At 46.0% G+C, this 17381-nt stretch overlaps 1 protein-coding gene across 9 annotated transcripts; it reads left to right on the forward strand.

Annotated features, from left to right (window-relative positions):
* The first annotated feature begins 1181 nt into the window (after positions 1 to 1181).
* On the forward strand, positions 1182 to 16360 carry GPR160 (G protein-coupled receptor 160). 9 transcript variants are annotated; one of them, XM_069727349.1, is made up of 2 exons: positions 1182 to 1433; positions 15211 to 16360. In XM_069727349.1, the coding sequence occupies exon 2, from the start codon at positions 15235 to 15237 to the stop codon at positions 16294 to 16296; it is 1062 nt and encodes a 353-aa protein (XP_069583450.1). In that variant the 5' UTR covers positions 1182 to 1433; positions 15211 to 15234; the 3' UTR covers positions 16297 to 16360. The 9 variants fall into 9 exon arrangements, with proteins under 9 accessions (XP_069583450.1, XP_069583451.1, XP_069583453.1 ...); XM_069727350.1 differs by having other exon boundaries at positions 15214 to 16360; XM_069727352.1 differs by lacking the exon at positions 1182 to 1433 and adding an exon at positions 10841 to 11700.
* The last annotated feature ends 1021 nt before the right edge of the window (positions 16361 to 17381 follow it).

A 17381-nucleotide genomic window follows, 5' to 3' on the forward strand; every position in this document is an offset into this window, starting at 1 on the left:
ACATTTACCCCTTTAACGTTGAGGCCCAGGGCCACTGACTGGGTCGCAGCCACCGTGACCTCCCCCTTGCAACCGGACCAGGTACCGAGTACCCCACTGCCCTGGGGGCGACTCAACTGGCACCATTCTTCTATGGGGTACTCTGATGCTACTGGTAATTGAGGGGCTGTTATAATGGGGGTACGGATGGCATCTCAGGTCTCCTTGCCAATAATTCTTAAACATACCTCTAGAAGTAGACAGGTATGTCTTATGTCTGCTGGTCCCTTCTAATTGTAGTAAAGGGAACCTGTCACCCCGTTTTTTCAATATGAGCTAAAAATAGGGTTAAATAGGGCCTGAGCTGTGCTTTACGATAGTGCCTTTATTGTCCCCAGAATCCCCACTTTTGCTGCCAAACTACCTTAGTAAAGTCGCCGTTTTCGCCTGTCAATCATGCTGGTCTGGTCAAATGGGCGTTGTGAAATCACTGTTTCTCCCCCCACTCCTCGGCGTGTCAGACGTAAGTCGATCTGTGAATTGCACAGATTGCGCTCTTTTTTTTTAAGTTACGCAGTGCATTCGGCTCTTGAGCCTGCGCAGTATGGTTTGCCCAACTGCAGGCAAAGCCGAAAACCATTAGTGCACATGCGCCGGCGCAATATGTCCCGGAAGTATTTTGCTGTGTTCCGGGACATAGTGCACCGGCGCATGTGCACTAATGGTTTTTGGCTTTGCCCGTAGTTGGACAAACCATACTGCGCAGCCTCAAGAGCCGAATGCACTGCGTAACTTCAAAAAAAAAGAGCGCGATCTGTGCGATTCACAGATCGACTTATGTCAGACACGCCGAGGAGTGGGGGGAGAAACAGTGATTTCACAACGCCCATTTGACCAGACTAGCGTGATTGACAGGCGAAAATGGCGACTTTAATAAGGTATTTTGGCAGCAAAGGTGGGGATTCTGGGGACAATAAAAGCACTATCGTAAAGCACAGCTCAGGTCCTATTTAACCCTATTTTTAGCTCATATTGAAAAAACGGGGTGACAGGTTTCCTTTAAACAGCGCTTGCCCATAATAATGACCCATACTATGTAGCATGACCGGATGATGCGGGTGGAGCTTCTTTATGAGGGCGGAGAAGCCTCCTGTACAAGAAGTAACTAATAAACCACTGCCCTCATTGTAACCTGCACTGTACAGAAGCGAGGTGGCCGGTTGCTATGGGTAATGGCCCCTTTCTTGTCCGGACTCATTTCCACGCAGTGCACAGGCTGAGCAGCAGCGGTGCAGGGAGGAAGCCCCACACCTGAGTGCACAGGTCCCGCCCTGCCGAGCACAGCACACCCACCGCCGGCTGCTGAGGACTCCGGGAGCGGCAGAGGGTCGTGTCCCGCAGAGCAGGGCCGGCAGCCGGTATGTGACACCGCTGATACACCGTGCACCCGTCCGGTATGTATACGTGTGCGTTTTGGACACAGAGCTCCCATATCCCGGAGGCAGCAGTGGTCAGTCAGCTGCTTGGATCAGCTCTGGTGATGGCGCTGGACGCTCTGCACTGATTGCTGGCCGGGTGGTGTCACCGGGATCGCTGCAGACTGCTGCAGATCACCTCCCTCTCCCCAGTGAGACTCTCAGGCATGCTGCTGGGATCAGTCGCTGTGGTCCTGTACCCCCGGGAGTTGTCAGCAAGTTTCCCCGAGTCCCTATGTTAATGCATTATTGCATGTGTTCTCCATGGGGAGAGGGGTGCAACTCTGGTGGCCGTTTATAGCTCAGGGGCAGCGATTCTTTTAACCCTTCCCCCATTTTCCCTCATATACCTGTTTCTGGCAGTGACGAACTTGGGAGAACAAAAAGATTGGGCTTGTTGAAGTCAACATGTCTGATCCTTGTGGCCACCCAATATACGGCAGATGCTTGTGTGATTCCTATGGGCGTCCTATACAGGCTCCGGCCACGCGCCCGCGTCACTGATGTAACCCTAAGGCTATGTGCCCACAGTGCGGATTTTGCTGCAGATCCGTTTTCCATGCGTTGTACAGTACCATGTAAACCTATGGAAAACAAAATCCGCAGCACACATGCTGCGGAAAATACCGCGTGGAAACGTAGTGTTTATTCCGCAGCGGTTTACACCTCAATAATAGGAATCCGCAGGTGTAAAACCTCAGGTGGAATCCACACAAAATCCGCAAAAAAATATCGCAGTAAATCTGCGGTAATTCCACAGGAAATCCGCATTGCGGTTTATCTGCGGATTTACCAAAATCAGTCTGGAAAAATCCGCACAGACTTTATACTTCAGCCGCCAGCCAAGAGCAGGTAAGCATATACAGCCCCCATCATGTACAGATGGACTACTTTTCAAATGCAACAGTCTCTAAGAAATAATCTTGGGAAACTTCTCTACATGTTGATCCATTACCAATGAGGTGATCTGTGGGGAACAGGGCAGTAAGCATTTCCTTTCCCTGTGGCGCCTCCATAGGGGAGATTGAGCATTACACATTGCCCATTCAAATCAACAAGTCTGTAACGTGAGATCGGTCATCCACAACAAGACATAGTGTTTGTAGCCCATCACCACGGCGGCCAAGAGACCAGGAACAGGACACCTTTCTATCAACTCCGAATTTATCAATGGGATATGAAAATGGTCTGTTCTCTCTACTGGGCCAGGTTACCTGTGAGTTTCTGGAGCTGGTCTTTATCATTGGATGCGTGTGAGATGAGGATGTGGCCCTGGAATGATCCCATTCCTGTTGTGGCATGTAAAAAGGAAGGTGCATTTTTAGAGTTTGTGTTGTTTTTCAAACGTTTTTATTGGTATTTTCAATTTTAAACAGGTAGAAATGAGAGAAAGGGGAAGGAAATAAACATAGGGTAGGGAAAAGGAAAGGAATCCCCAAGTGAAATGGGGAATGAAATATCAGGCATGAGAAAACAGACCATAAATTGGTAGCTTAAATATACTACATATATATGTCACTAACAAAGGGACGAAAATTAAATTAGTCTTGCGATGCAGTATAGTAAAAATAAGCATTAGCAGTAAAGAAAAATGTTGCTTAATAACTAGGCCCAAGAGAATAGACAAAAGTATACAAGTCAGAAGTAAAGTAGCCTGTGCGATGAAGTAGAATAATAATAAGCATTTACAGTAAAGAAAAATGTTGCTTAATAGCTGGGCCTAAAAGAGAAAACAACCATATACATGTCGGATTCAAAGTAGCCTAAGTATAGAGATATACTGTATGAATATGATGCCTACTTATAAACACAATAAGTGGAATATCAGATAACGTCGCTGAAAAGTCAATATTATATGATGCTCAGTAATATTAGTATACACGTTTTTTATAGCCTGTGAGATAAAAGATTAAAGGTCGCATAATGTGTGAAATAATGCCTGCCCAAGTCCCAGAGTGCACATGGCACCCCTAAGACCTAGTGGAGGAAAGTTCGGTTTTGATCCAAGAAACAATCAAGTAACGAAAAAAAATAAAAAAAAAACTTTTAAAGTGGAATTAAGTTGTTACAGCTAGTCAAATAACAGATTTTTGTAGATTGTTCAACCAGAACAGTTACCCTTCAAGTTGTTGGTAGGGAACTGGATGTGGCTTCAGAGGAGTTGAATCCAATGCGTTTTAATTTAGAGTTTGTGTTGTAAAATCCCTATTGCCTCCGAATTCCAGGTGTTTTTCTGGCTTTCACTTTGAAACAAATTCCGGTCATCATCCTGATTTTCCTGTATTTTACGGCCATGTTCACACAGTGCGTTTTTTTCTGCGGAACCGCAGCGTTTTTGCCGCTGCGGTTCCGCAGCTGTTTTCCATGCAGGGTACAGTACAATGTACCCTATGGAAAACAGGAACCACTGTGCACACGATCCTGAAATTCAGAAAAAAAGCCGCGCTGAATAGCTGCGGGAAAAAAGAAGTACCATGTCACTTCTTTTTTCGGAGCCGCAGCGGTTCTGCACCCATAGACCTCCATTGTGAGGTCAAACCCGCAGTAAAACCCGCAGATCAAAAATATATCTGCGGGTTTTATTGCGGTTTGTGGTGCCGAACCGCTGCAGCAGGAAGTGCGGGGAAGCGGGCGGAAGTGCGTGGGCGGAGTGTGGCTGCCCCGATCCCACCCCCCCGTGCTCCGATGCCCCCCCCCCGTGCCCTAATCTCCCCCCCTTATACTTACCGGGACTCCCGGTGTCCGTCCGGCCGTCTTCTCCCTGGGCGCCGCCATCTTGCAAAATGGCGGGCGCATGCGCAGTGCGCCCGCCGAATCTGCTGGCCGGCAGATTCGTTCCAAAGTGCATTTTGATCATTGAGATAGGTTATATCTCAGTGATCAAAATAAAAAAAATAGTAAATGACACCCCCCCCTTTGTCACCCCCATAGGTAGGGACAATAAAAAAATTAAGAATTTTTTTTTTTTTTCACTAAGGTTAGGGGTAGGGTTAGGGTATTTTCAGCCATTTTAACCCTAAAAAACTTCCTAGAAAACACACAGACTCTGCATAGAAAACTGCATAAAAAAACGCATCAAAAAACGCACCAAAAAAGGACCTGCGTTTTCTGCAAAGAGCTGCGGTTTTTAGTCCTGAAAAAAAGGATGGAAATCAGGAACGTGTGAACATACCCTACTTGTGATCAAGATTCGCTTCATTACAACTAAGTGAACAGAAATGAAATATCCCTTGGCTGCTCCTGAGCAACAGATGCTGCTGCCACGCAGTCTACTGCAGATGTACGAAGTAATTCTGGATGAGACTGTATATAATAAGACCTCCCAACACTTCTGCAAAGGAAAGAGGGACAGAGTTTGCTCCTTTTTTAAATTATTTATTTACAGTGCAGGAGCCGGCTGATGAATACTCTCATCAGCCGCTCCTGCTCTCACTGTTATTATTGGCACCAGGCGTCGGCTCGTGAAGTCCGTGTCCATACAGAAGATGTTCGGTACAGATGCTGAACTTTACTGTTTGGGTTTGCCCATCTCTAGTCCTGATACAAGAGGAGAGGTGTTGGCTGCGTCTCACTAGTACAGTGTGGGAAAAGAAGCTCCTGGCCAGGACTGCAGGGCGGAGTCTCAAAATCAGGGCTGTCCCTCTATATATGGAACGCTTGGGAGCTATGTGTAAGTGGACATCATGACTGCTGCGTGCCTGTAGGTGGTGTACTTCTACATATGCTGATTTCACCATTATTAATTATGTGCAAATCTTTCCTTATAGGTTTGCTCTATGTATACAACTACAAGAGTGGAGATGTAGCTTTCAGGGAGGGGGAGGGTATGCTAGAGACCCTAGGATGCAGGTAGTAAGTTGGATGAACATACAGAGAAAGAACAGGCGGGAGCGAGCCGCCCAACCCCCCTCCCAAGCGGCGTATGCGGAAGCCATCATGACAGGGGGTTTGGAGCGAGGCATAAGGGAGGTTGGGGGTTAATGCAAGGAGGGGGAGGGAATTAGTGGGAAGCCCGGGAAATATTTCCCTGGTGGGGGTGGAGCCGGTCACTTCCCGCCCAGGAGCCATTCGAGCAGTCCCGCCCACCCGCCCTCTTTTTTGGGTTATTGTTAAGAAAATCGCTTTTGTTTAATGTTTTTGGGTCATAGTGGCTGTAGGCGGTGGGAGGGGTCCTTGGAGTTGGTGCTGAATTGGCCTGGGGGATCCGTCGGGATATGGATTCTCCAGTTGAAATAAGTTTTGGTTTCGGGTCTGGTGTTTTGGGGGAATCTTGACAACTGTGGGCCAGATTCCTAAGTTGAAAGTGGACAATGGTAACCCTCCGGGGTAATTTTGGTGCTCTCGAGCCAGTGGGGTAACGGCTGAGAGTAAACTATGGTTGGTTCTCGTCCACTAGTTTATCATATGGTTAACACCAGATTTTTAGCTTCAAGGACCCCTTCCAGCTTATTTACTGTTATGTTTTGTTTGTTTGTTTGTAATAAAGGCCGCTGTGGCCAATTATATCCATTTGGGAGTCATGTCTTTATTTGGGGATCGGGAGAGGGTCGGTTACCCTCGGGAGAGTACTTAGTATTTAGCAGTCGACAATACCAATGTCAGGGCTTTGGTTTCCACAGTAGCTATAGAGATGTGCTATTCGCTATGGGACCATGGCATGAAATGCATTGGTGTCTGCTTGTTGTCATCATAGGAAATTCCAGAACTGAAGGAAGTCAAAACAACATAAATTGTTCTAAGGGTTAGGGTTCCTACAGATGTCTGATCATGGACTGCAGAACATAGATTGGCCAATTTATGCCCAAAGTATCTTATGCAATTTTATATATTTCATGTTTGCATGCCATAGTGTTACAGACTGCAGCTTTGTTAATTACATATGGAGGTGGCTACTCTTGGTGTGCACCTGTTCTGTTTGGAAGTGATGGTCAGTCTTTTGATATTCATACATAGGCTCTGACTGAGCACTCCACCCACCAGCCTATGGCGTATTTAATCACCGCATTATCCTACCTACCCATGATTGTAGGCGAGCAGCCCAGGAGAGGTACATGTTGGGTTAGATCCTCAGCAAAGAAGATCGCCTTGTCGTTGGCTGCTGGGCACACTTGAATTGGGCAACTTATGTGTCTTCATTTTTTCCTATTTTCTAGAGCGGTAATGCAATTCCAATTTCATGTTTCATGTTTGCATGCCATTGTGATACAGATTGAAACTTTGTTGGCTATATATGGAGGTGGCTACTCTTAGTATGCACCCGTTCACACCTGTTCTCTGTTTGGAAGTGACGGACAGGACAGTCTTTGATATTCAGTGCACACATGACAGATATGGTACAATTTATTGGAAACTGTTGCTCGTTGCTGGATCTCCCTTGGAAAGTTTACACCTGATGGCAGCTGAGAGATCGGCCGCTTGCAGGAAGAGCTTCTACGTCAATTCTTTGTGAGTTGAACTGTAGCTTTTATTGGTACTATTTTTCGTTGCAAACACCTTTTTCGTCACTTTGTTGGTTTTTTTTTTTCTTTTTACTCTTCGCCACGACAGCACCCCACATGAGAGAGAGGGATCCGCCCATAGGAACAGGAAACCTACAGAATAAAAGGAGGCGGTCCCCTCTCCTCCTCAGTTTAGGTTTCCTGTTCCTATGGGAATCCCAGGACTCACCTACAGAAGAGGATCCCTGGGCCATGCACCCGCCTGCGTCGGTCTCTGTGGGAACGGCAGGGGCTGCGGTCCAGAAGCAGCTGCGGGGGAGCCACTGTGTTCAGCCTCCCCCCTCGTCTGGTCAGTCGCCATGGTCCGGGTCCGGTCACCGCTGGTCCGCCCGGCTCCATGAGGGCGCGTGCGCTCAAGCAGCCGGCTAAATGAACACAGCTGCCGCATGGAGAGAGGAGCGGCGCATCTAACCCGGAAGTCGCTGGAGCACTTCCGGGTTCGGGCCGGGGAGGCAGGAGATTCGGCGCCAGATTCAAAAGCTGCAGCGCTACTGTCGGCCGGTGTGTGGATGTGAGTATGGCTTCACCGGCCGACGAAACGCACCTTGCTGTACCAGAGCGCTCTCCTAGTAAGGAGAAAAGCGCCAGGAGCAGCACTAAAGATGGTGGTCGACAGGAGCGATCTTCCACCAAACCAAAAGATCCCTCAAAGAATCCGCCTCCAGATCCGGTACCTGTCAGCTTCTCTGGGTGAGTTTAAAGACTTCTCTACCTATATGCTGATGTATGTTCCTCCTATGTCCCCTTCCTTTAGTCCAGGAAAAAGGCACACAAATCCAAGCACAAAGAATGTGCTTTATGTATGCAGCCCCTACCAGATTCTTATATGAAGAGGTTATGCTCGGATTGCATCATGCTGACCCTACGTCAAGAAAACATAATGACTCCATCTGACGTCAGAGCCATGATTCGGGAAGAGATGCAGGGATTAACGCAGGCTAGTAGCACCAGTTCCCGCCAACCTAGCAAGTCCCCATCTCCAGAAAGTCCAGAGTCAGGGGAGATGCATAAGTCCTCAGATGAATCGGAATCTCGGCCGAGTTCATCCGAAGATGAAGGAGGGCTATGTCTGCCTAACAGCAGTGTGGACAACTTGGTGAAAGCAGTCAGAAACACGATGGGGTGTCCAGACGAGAGAGGGAAAAAATCAGCTCAGGACATCATGTTCGCGGGGTTAGGACAAAGGAAACGTAGGTCCTTCCCCGTAGTTACCACCGTCAAAGAGTTAATTAGGAAGGAGTGGGATAAACAGAGCGCAAGAGGATTTTTACCATCATCCTCTAAAAGACGATATCCCTTCAGTGACGAGGAGCTGAATTCTTGGTCAAAAGTGCCAAAAGTAGATGCAGCTGTAGCCTCAACCTCCAGGCAATCCATCTTGCCAGTTGAGGATTCGGGGATGCTAACTGACCCATTGGACCGAAAAGCAGAGGCCTTGTTTAAAAAATCTTGGGAGGCCAATACAGGGGCATTCCGGCCAGCCATCTCTGCTACCTGTACGGCGAGATCGCTGCTGGTATGGATGGAACAACTGGAGGAGCAGATCAAAGGTAGAACTGCAAGAGACTCCATTCTACCAAAGATCCCTCTAATGAAGGAGGCTGTAGCATTCCTAGCGGACGCCTCAGTGGACTCGCTACGCCTAGCAGCCAGGTCAGCCGGCCTAGTGAATACAGCCCGGCGAGCACTCTGGTTGAAGAACTGGAAAGGGGACGCATAGGCAAAGGCAAAACTTTGTGCGCTCCCCTGCCAGGGTGAGTTCCTTTTTGGAAGGACTCTGGATGAGCTCTTAAATAAAGCGGGAGAACGGAAGAAGGGTTTTCCTAATCAATATCTTCCGTCTTACAGGAGAGCATTCAAGAGACGACCCTTTGCCAGGAAACCGTTTGAGCAAAGGGATCGTTGGGAAGCGAAAGATCCTAAGCAAAAAGGAGCTCTGTTTAGCGGATCCTACAATTCAAAACGTGGCAAGTACCGCTAACCTTGAAGTGGGCGGCAGGCTAAAATTTTTTCTGTCCAAATGGGAACATATAACATCCAGCTGCTGGATTCTGGACATTATAAGAGATGGTCTAAAATTAGAATTTATTAGAATCCCTTGGGATTCTTTTATAATAACATCACCAAAGGGACAAGAACAACAAGAGGCTCTAGAGTCCGAGATCCTATCTCTTCTATCTAAAAAGGTGTTGGTGGAGGTTCCCCAAGATCAAAAAGGAAGGGGATTCTACTCCCCTTTGTTTTTGATCAAAAAACCAGATGGTTCATTCAGAACCATCATAAATCTCAAAAAATTAAATTCCTTTTTGCATAATCATACTTTTAAAATGGAATCCATCAGTTCTGCCATCAAGCTTTTGTTTCCTAGGTGTGTCATGGCCGGAATAGACCTAAAAGATGCCTATTATCATCTTCCCATACATATCGAACACCAGCAGTACCTAAGGGTAGCGGTCATCCTGGCAGGACAGGTTCGTCACTTTCAGTATGTAGCAATGCCCTTTGGGCTTTCTATGGCTCCCCGCATCTTTACAAAGGTGATCCTAGAGGTAATGGCTCACTTACGCCAGCAGAACACTCTCATAATACCCTACCTGGATGATTTTCTTGTTATAGGAAATTCCATAACCCAATGTGAAATGCGGTTATCTAATGCGATCTTATCCCTGCAGGATCTAGGTTGGATCGTGAATTACGAAAAATCCAGGCTGAATCCAAACACCCTCCAGATATTTCTGGGAATCCAACTAGATTCAGTAAGTCAGAAAAGTTTTCTTCCGCAGTCAAAGAGAATAATCATACAATCAAAGGTGTCAGAGGCAATATCAAAACCCTGCATGACCCTGAGGAAGGCCATGTCCTTGCTAGGATCATTGTCCTCATGTATACCAGCTGTACCGTGGGCTCAATATCATACCCGTCAATTGCAGTATGAAATATTGTCTATCCAAGAGAAAGTACAACATTTAGAGAGTAAAATTACTCTTTCCAGAGACGTGATTGAATCCCTAAGCTGGTGGTTAGACATGGATCACCTTTCAAGGGGTGTACCATGGATGATAAATCCCTCTAAAACAATTATCACTGACGCCAGCCCTGTGGGTTGGGGTGCACATATGGAAGATAGTCTGGTCCAAAACACCTGGAATCAGGCAGAGCTGGTGTGTTCTTCAAATTGGAAAGAATTAAAAGCGGTAGAATATGCCCTAAGTCATTTTCTTCCGCAGGTTCAGGGAACGCATGTGAGAGTTCTGTCGGACAATTCCACCACAGTGGCGTACATAAACCGTCAGGGAGGTACGCGATCAGGAACCCTGATGAACGTAGCAGCAAACATCCTCCAGTTGGCAGAAATTCATCTTCCATCCTTAACAGCCCTGCACATCAAGGGGGCAGAAAACACCAAAGCAGACTACCTCAGTCGAAACAAGCTACGCCAAGGAGAATGGTCTTTAAACAGGGATATATTCAGGATGATAAAAAAAGCATGGGGCGTACCCCAAATAGATCTGTTCGCCACAAGAGACAACAGACAGGTAAAAAGGTTTGCTTCCCTGAACCTCATGGATCACCCAGACATGTTGGACTCTCTTCACCATCCTTGGAGCTTCAAGCTAGCGTACGCCTTTCCTCCAATGTCTCTGTTACCTCTAGTGATCAGGAGGGACCAAGCCAGAGTAATCCTGATTGCTTCCTTCTGGCCAAAAAGACCATGGTTCTCGTGTCTCCGGATCATGTCTCTATGCGATCCATGGATCCTTCCATTACACAAGGAACTGCTGTCTCAGGGCCCATTTTTCCACCCGCAAGTGAAAGGTCTTCACTTGACGGCGTGGAATTTGAGAGGCAGTTATTAAAGTCAAGGGGGTTCTCAGAACAACTAGTTAACACCCTGATGTTAAGTAGGAAAAGATCTACCACCCTATTATACAGTAGGGTATGGAAAAAATTCTTAAATTTTCATACAACACCATTCACTAGACAAATCCCGATAGTTCCGATTCTAGAGTTCCTACAAAAGGGTAGAGAATTAGGTCTATCAGTGAACACCCTGAGGGTTCAAGTCTCAGCTTTAGGAGCCTTGTATGGAGACAACATAGCAGCTAATAAGTGGGTCTCCAGATTTATTAAATCTTGTGACCGTTGTAATCCGGTCCATATTCCCCGTCTACCTCCGTGGGACTTGAATTTAGTCTTAGAAGCCTTAACTGGCTCCCCATTTGAGCCACTAGAAGCCATACCTCTAAAGTTCCTAACATACAAAGTCGCCCTATTGGTAGCCCTAACCTCAGCTAGAAGGGTTAGTGACATCCAGGCCCTATCGGTAGACCCGCCTTTCTTAATGGTATTTCAGGATAGAGTTGTCTTAAAACCTGACCCCTCATACCTCCCTAAGGTAGCATCCATCTATCACAGATCTCAGGAGATATTTCTGCCTTCCTTTTTTGATACACCTGTAACCCCAGAACAACATAAGTTGCACACCTTAGATGTCAGAAGAGCCATCCTGACGTATGTAGAGAGGTCTCAGACATGGAGGCAGAGTAGGGCTCTGCTTGTCTCCTTTCAGGGCCGCAAGAAAGGACATGGGGTCACAAAACCTACCATTTCTCGATGGATCAGAGAAGCTATCTGTCTGGCCTATACATCGAAGGGCGAAATCCCGCCAGTGGGGATAAAGGCGCATTCCACGCGGGCCATGGCTTCCTCTTGGGCAGAGCAAGCGGATGTACCGATCCACCTAATATGTAAGGCCGCAACCTGGTCCACACCTTCTACCTTCTACAACCATTACAGACTTGACCTTTCTGCTTCCTCTGATCTGACTTTTGGTAGAGCTGTCCTTAGTACAGTAGTCCCACCCAAATAATGACTCTCTGAAAATCTCTCATGTGGGGTGCTGTCGTGGCGAAGAGTAAAAAGCCGGATTACGTACCGGTAATGCTCTTTTAATGAGTCCACGACAGCACCCATGTATTACCCTCCCTGAATTCTGCACAGACCTTTCCTTTAAGTTCAAAAGTAATGGTTGTATAGAGTTAACATTTTATGTTACTGGATAAGAATGAATACTAACACTTTGGCGGTTCCCTTTTTATACTCTGTAAACTAAACTGAGGAGGAGAGGGGATTGCCTCCTTTTATTCTGTAGGTTTCCTTTTCCTATGGGCGGATCCCTCTCTCTCATGTGGGGTGCTGTCGTGGACTCATTAAAAGAGCATTACCGGTACGTAATCCGGCTTTTTTTCTTCCTGTTTTGGGGAGGCGAGCTATTGCTTTGTGAAGCAGGGTCAGAACCCGAGCCTTTTACATTCATCCCCTACAACTTCCAACTTGGATTTACAACGGATGTTGGGAAGGGGCGAAATGTTTGGCTGGAGACTCGGGTTACCCCTCCATATCATGTGTGATGCGTGTACCGTGAAGCTTAAGGTTACTTACTGATATTTGCATAAAGCTTCCTAGAACGCAAATCTGTAAAACTGGCTTGGTGAGACTGCAGTGTTTCCAAACTCAAGGGATTTTTGTGTAGGCTTTTAAGTAGGTTACTTCCTTTTAATATGTGCATTTACTGTGAACAAGCAATGGTCTAAGCCACACCGATACTTAGATGCAAGTAAGTCTATAAATATATGTACAACGCCGCACTGCCCTGGGAAATGTATTTTTATTGCCTTCCACAGTAAATGTTCTTATTTTGATCCTATTTGTCTTTAGTAGTTGTTGAGTAGATTTCCAGAGGACCTGCCACCTAGTTGTGTCCAGTTTGTGTTCTTATTTTATTCACACTGTTCATCTGTATTTGGGTTTATTATTTTTTGGTTTTGAATCCACCATGCATTTCCATAAATTTGGCCTTTTTATTTAAAGGGAACCTGTCACCTCGTTTTTTGAGATTGAGATATAAATACTGTTAAATAGGGCCTGCGCTGTGTGTTACTATAGTGTATGTAGTGTACCCCGATTCCCCACCTATGCTGAGAAATAACTTACCAAAGTCGCCGTTTTCGCCTGTCAATCAGGCTGGTCAGGTCGGGAGGGCGTGTTCACAGCGCTGGTTCTTCCTCAGCTTTACGTTGGTGGCGTAGTGGTGTCCGCATGTTGAGGTGACTAATCCACTGTGGGCACGTGAACAAGCAGCGCGCGATCTGCGCTGTCATCCCTTTCGTCGGTGGGGCCGGCCATCTTCCTGGGGCCGCGCGTGCGCAGATCGAGTGCTCTGCTGCACGGGGCTTCAGGAAAATGGCCGCGGGATGCCGCGCGTGCGCATTAGAGATCGCGGCGGCCATTTTCCCAAAGCCGAGTTTGCATCTCGGCTTTGGGAAAATGGCCGCCGCGATCTCTAATGCGCACGCGCGGCATCCCGCGGCCATTTTCCTGAAGCCCCGTGCAGCAGAGCACTCGATCTGCGCACGCGCGGCCCCAGGAAGATGGCCGCCCCCACCGATGAAAGGGATGACAGCGCAGATCGCACGCTGCTTGTTCACGTGCCCACAGTGGATTAGTCACCTCAACATGCGGACACCACTACGCCACCAACGTAAAGCTGAGGAAGAACCAGCGCTGTGAACACGCCCTCCCGACCTGACCAGCCTGATTGACAGGCGAAAACGGCGACTTTGGTAAGTTATTTCTCAGCATAGGTGGGGAATCGGGGTACACTACATACACTATAGTAACACACAGCGCAGGCCCTATTTAACAGTAGTTATATCTCAATCTCAAAAAACGGGGTGACAGGTTCCCTTTAATGCTAATTTTATAGTCTTTACCGAGGGGGCAAGACTAATGCAGATTCTTCTTCATATTTATTAATAATAATAATAATATTATTATTATTATTATTATTATTATTATTATTATTAATAATATCAGTCTAAAGACACGTACCAGAGAATCCTGTGAGTCATGCTCCCTTGGTGTTTATCATAAAAATCCACGCTAAATAACAAGCTAATATCTTTGAACCATATAGTGGATTTAAAAATAAATCTAATTGAACACTCACCCGAGCAGCAGGATACAAGAGCAAAAATGTTTTTTTTTTCTACATGGTGACCGTTCCCCCTAACTCTATGTCCCTGGAGGGATCTGTTACTGGTGTTCAGTTGCCACTTGATGGATTTTAAGGTTATTCTGGTACACAATGCTTGTAAACCTGAAACTGATAGATTTCCTTGTTATCATCATCATCATCATTTCTGGCTTATTTTGTTGGATAAGAAAAGTGATGATAATATTTTCGATCTAAGAAGTCATGCACATGACCATATGCTAACTCTGTGGTGTACGGAGCTGTAGTAGGGCAGCCATAGATGCATACCAGGCCTCTCATTCTCTCCTGTGGTCCTTACAAGTCTAAAAAAGAAAATCACAGTTCGCCCTTTGGGGCCCTTTATGTAGAGGTATTCCCCCCTAAAAAGCTGGATCCTATATATTTTAATGGGGCTATAGATGTGAACCACGACTTGCCGGGGAACATAAAGATTGGTCACTCATTTCATGCCATTGTATGTTCAGGTGCATTCACAGCATCCGATTATTTTCAGTCCTGTGCTACTGAGTACATGCCCTGGAGAATTGATTGCTTGTTGTTGTTTTTTTTTTTTTTCCCCAGCCTCACTGATCCTTATTACAGCGTCACTGGAAAAGTGCTGGGCCAGTGATTACTGCAAATAATTACCATGGGAAGGTACACACTGAAGCCCCACGTCTGTGGAACAAGATCTTCAGTCGCCAAAATTGTACAACTTGTGAATTTAGCATTATTATAAAAGGAAAAAATGCTAGTGAAACTCTGATCTCATAAAAGAACCACACTTCCCGGCATACTTTGCTACCCATAAATAAAAATAATAACCTTGCCAGCTCCAGGTTCGTGTAGGCTCTTGTTTCTCCCCTGATGCACCATTACGTTACTGACATCTGATCGTGGTTCACATCTCACAGCCAGGAATGCCATCAAACCTGTCTCTGAACAGTGAGACGTAGGGTAGTCACTGTGATTATCAGCTTTTGTTCTAAGGGCCACTAACATTTTTCATTAAAAGGGGAGAAGCGGAGAGGCACGGTAGTCAGTAAGGTTGATGATATTTTTACGATTATTAAACCTTTTGGGTTTCTGAAGTTTTACAGTGGAGCATCCCTTTAGATTTTGTGCCCTTTTTGCATGTGTGGGGTTGGCTGGTGGAGTGGGTATGTGAGAAGCTTTATGAATCTTTCCTGAGGATATTATTGAAAACTTCTTATTTTTCCAGCAGGAGGAAGATCCCACGTTTGCCATGTACAATGACCTAGTTTTCATCAGCGTTTCTGTGGCAGACAACACATCTGGCGAAGGCACAATGAAGGGACAGGAAGTGCCACCCACAGACTGGCAGAGTCTTGAACCCAGCTGTATTTTGATCTTGCTAATAACCGGAAAAGTAATCATGAACATATTTATATTTTGGGCAAGACACGGTAATGTGAGCGCCAGCTTGATGGGCTACTGCTGCATCTCTCTTGCCGTTGTTGACTTTGTGCTGCTGTTTGCCATCTCTGCCATTCACTGGTTCCAGGATTTTACGGTTTGGGGATTCAGGATCACCAATTACCACATCTGCCTGCTTACACAGATTGTATCTCATACTTATGGTATCCTGCATTTGCCATTTTTCTTGGCATCTGGACTGGATTACTACCTGACCATTGTCAAGTGTGTACATATCCCATATTGCTCGGGACTTCTATATACAGCTTTTGTTCTTTTTTTGTGGACCGCAGCCTTTTCCTATGTTCTTCTGTCTCCTGTTGTATCTCCAGAGTTGGACACCGGACAGTCTACATATCAGTGCAATTTCTACATTAGCAGCCAAGGTTTTTATTTATCTGTTTATTTAGTCTTTACCATTTTCATAGCATTTGCTCATTGCTATTCTGAAATATTGACTTTCTTAAAATCATTGAGAGTTCTGTCCTCAAGCAACAACACCGTGGTCCTATTTTCATTCCCACCTGGAAATGGTTGGCCTGTCCAAGGAGGCAAACATATCATTGCTACCCTTTTGTTTTCTTTTCTGGGTATTTGGTCGCCATTTGTTGTTTTCCAAATAATCATACTGGTCTTGTGTGCACATATACCAGGATACATGGATATGAATGTCCCTTGGTTATATTTTCTGAACAGTTTCCTGATAGGAGTGTGCATAGGACTGAAATATCCTGACCTGCAAGTGACAGAAAATACTTTTTCCAGCGACCCATTTATTGGCTGGAAATACTGTGTTCTACCTTTTATGGATGCTGAACATGTCAAAGAGTCTCTTCTGAACGGGTTACCGTCCCCAGTTATGATAATTTGATGCTTTTTTTCTTATAATAAATTACTCAGGTTGTGTAGAATAAAGATTCTATTTGTACAATAGTGTACTAGGTCTTCCTTTTGTCTTTACACAGGGCCTTATTTACACCTCATGCTGTCCTATGCACTAAGGTTTAAAGGGAACATGACCACTGTACTAGTCCCCTAAATCACTACCATGTATGTATGGCAGCCTTTTACTGCATTCTAACAAGCTCCTTTATGTGGATTATCAATTGCTGAATTAATATAGAATTCACTTTGAAGCTGCCCTTAAACTATGCAAATTAGCAGTTGACTAGTCAGAAGTTCGACTCGCCCCTCCCACGCACCCTACTAGTTAAAGCAGCTCTCCAGCGGGGATTTTTTTCGGTGCTGGAGTGGCGCTTTAAATATAAGCCCTTTGTCTCTGCTCATATACTCACTCTCGGGCACGTAAACCGTTTTTCGCTCCCGAGTCGCTATCTTGTGAGCGCAGTTTCTTACTGACCGGAAGTCAGAAGCTACATCACAAGTTCTCAATGCAAGAACTTTAAAAGTGACCTCCGCTCAGCTCCATGAAACATTGGATCTGCCGACAGGTCACTTTTCGCCGGAGACCGACGGGAGTGAAGCTAGAAAACAATAAGGGGGGAAGGGGAAATACATTTAAAGCACCCAGTGTCGGACTGGGATTCCAAGGGGCAACTTCATGGCCCCACTTTTCAGCTACATGCAAACGTGACATCATCCTCAATCACAAATGTATATAACGATGAACTGGGTAGATTGTTAAATGAATAAGCTGCTGCCTTTGTCTTACAAAGTGATTCAAGTATATAGTGCCAAGTACTGCTCATATGAGGGTGGTGTCCCACTCTTGCACAGGGGCCCACCGGAGGATTCTCCTGTTCTCGTGTGGGCCAGTCCAAGCCTGAAAACACCACTCCAGTGGTGCAATACAAAAAAACGCTGAAGTGGTGCTTTGACCACTAATTTGCATAGTGCCAGCATAGTTAAATGGGTTTTCCAAAATTGTAATAAAATGGCCCCATCATATAATTAATCTGAATAAACTCAACTGTGCTCCCGAGACCTGTGTCTCAA

Source organism: Ranitomeya imitator, chromosome 5, assembly GCF_032444005.1.
Source record: "Ranitomeya imitator isolate aRanImi1 chromosome 5, aRanImi1.pri, whole genome shotgun sequence".
NCBI lineage: Eukaryota > Metazoa > Chordata > Amphibia > Anura > Dendrobatidae > Ranitomeya > Ranitomeya imitator.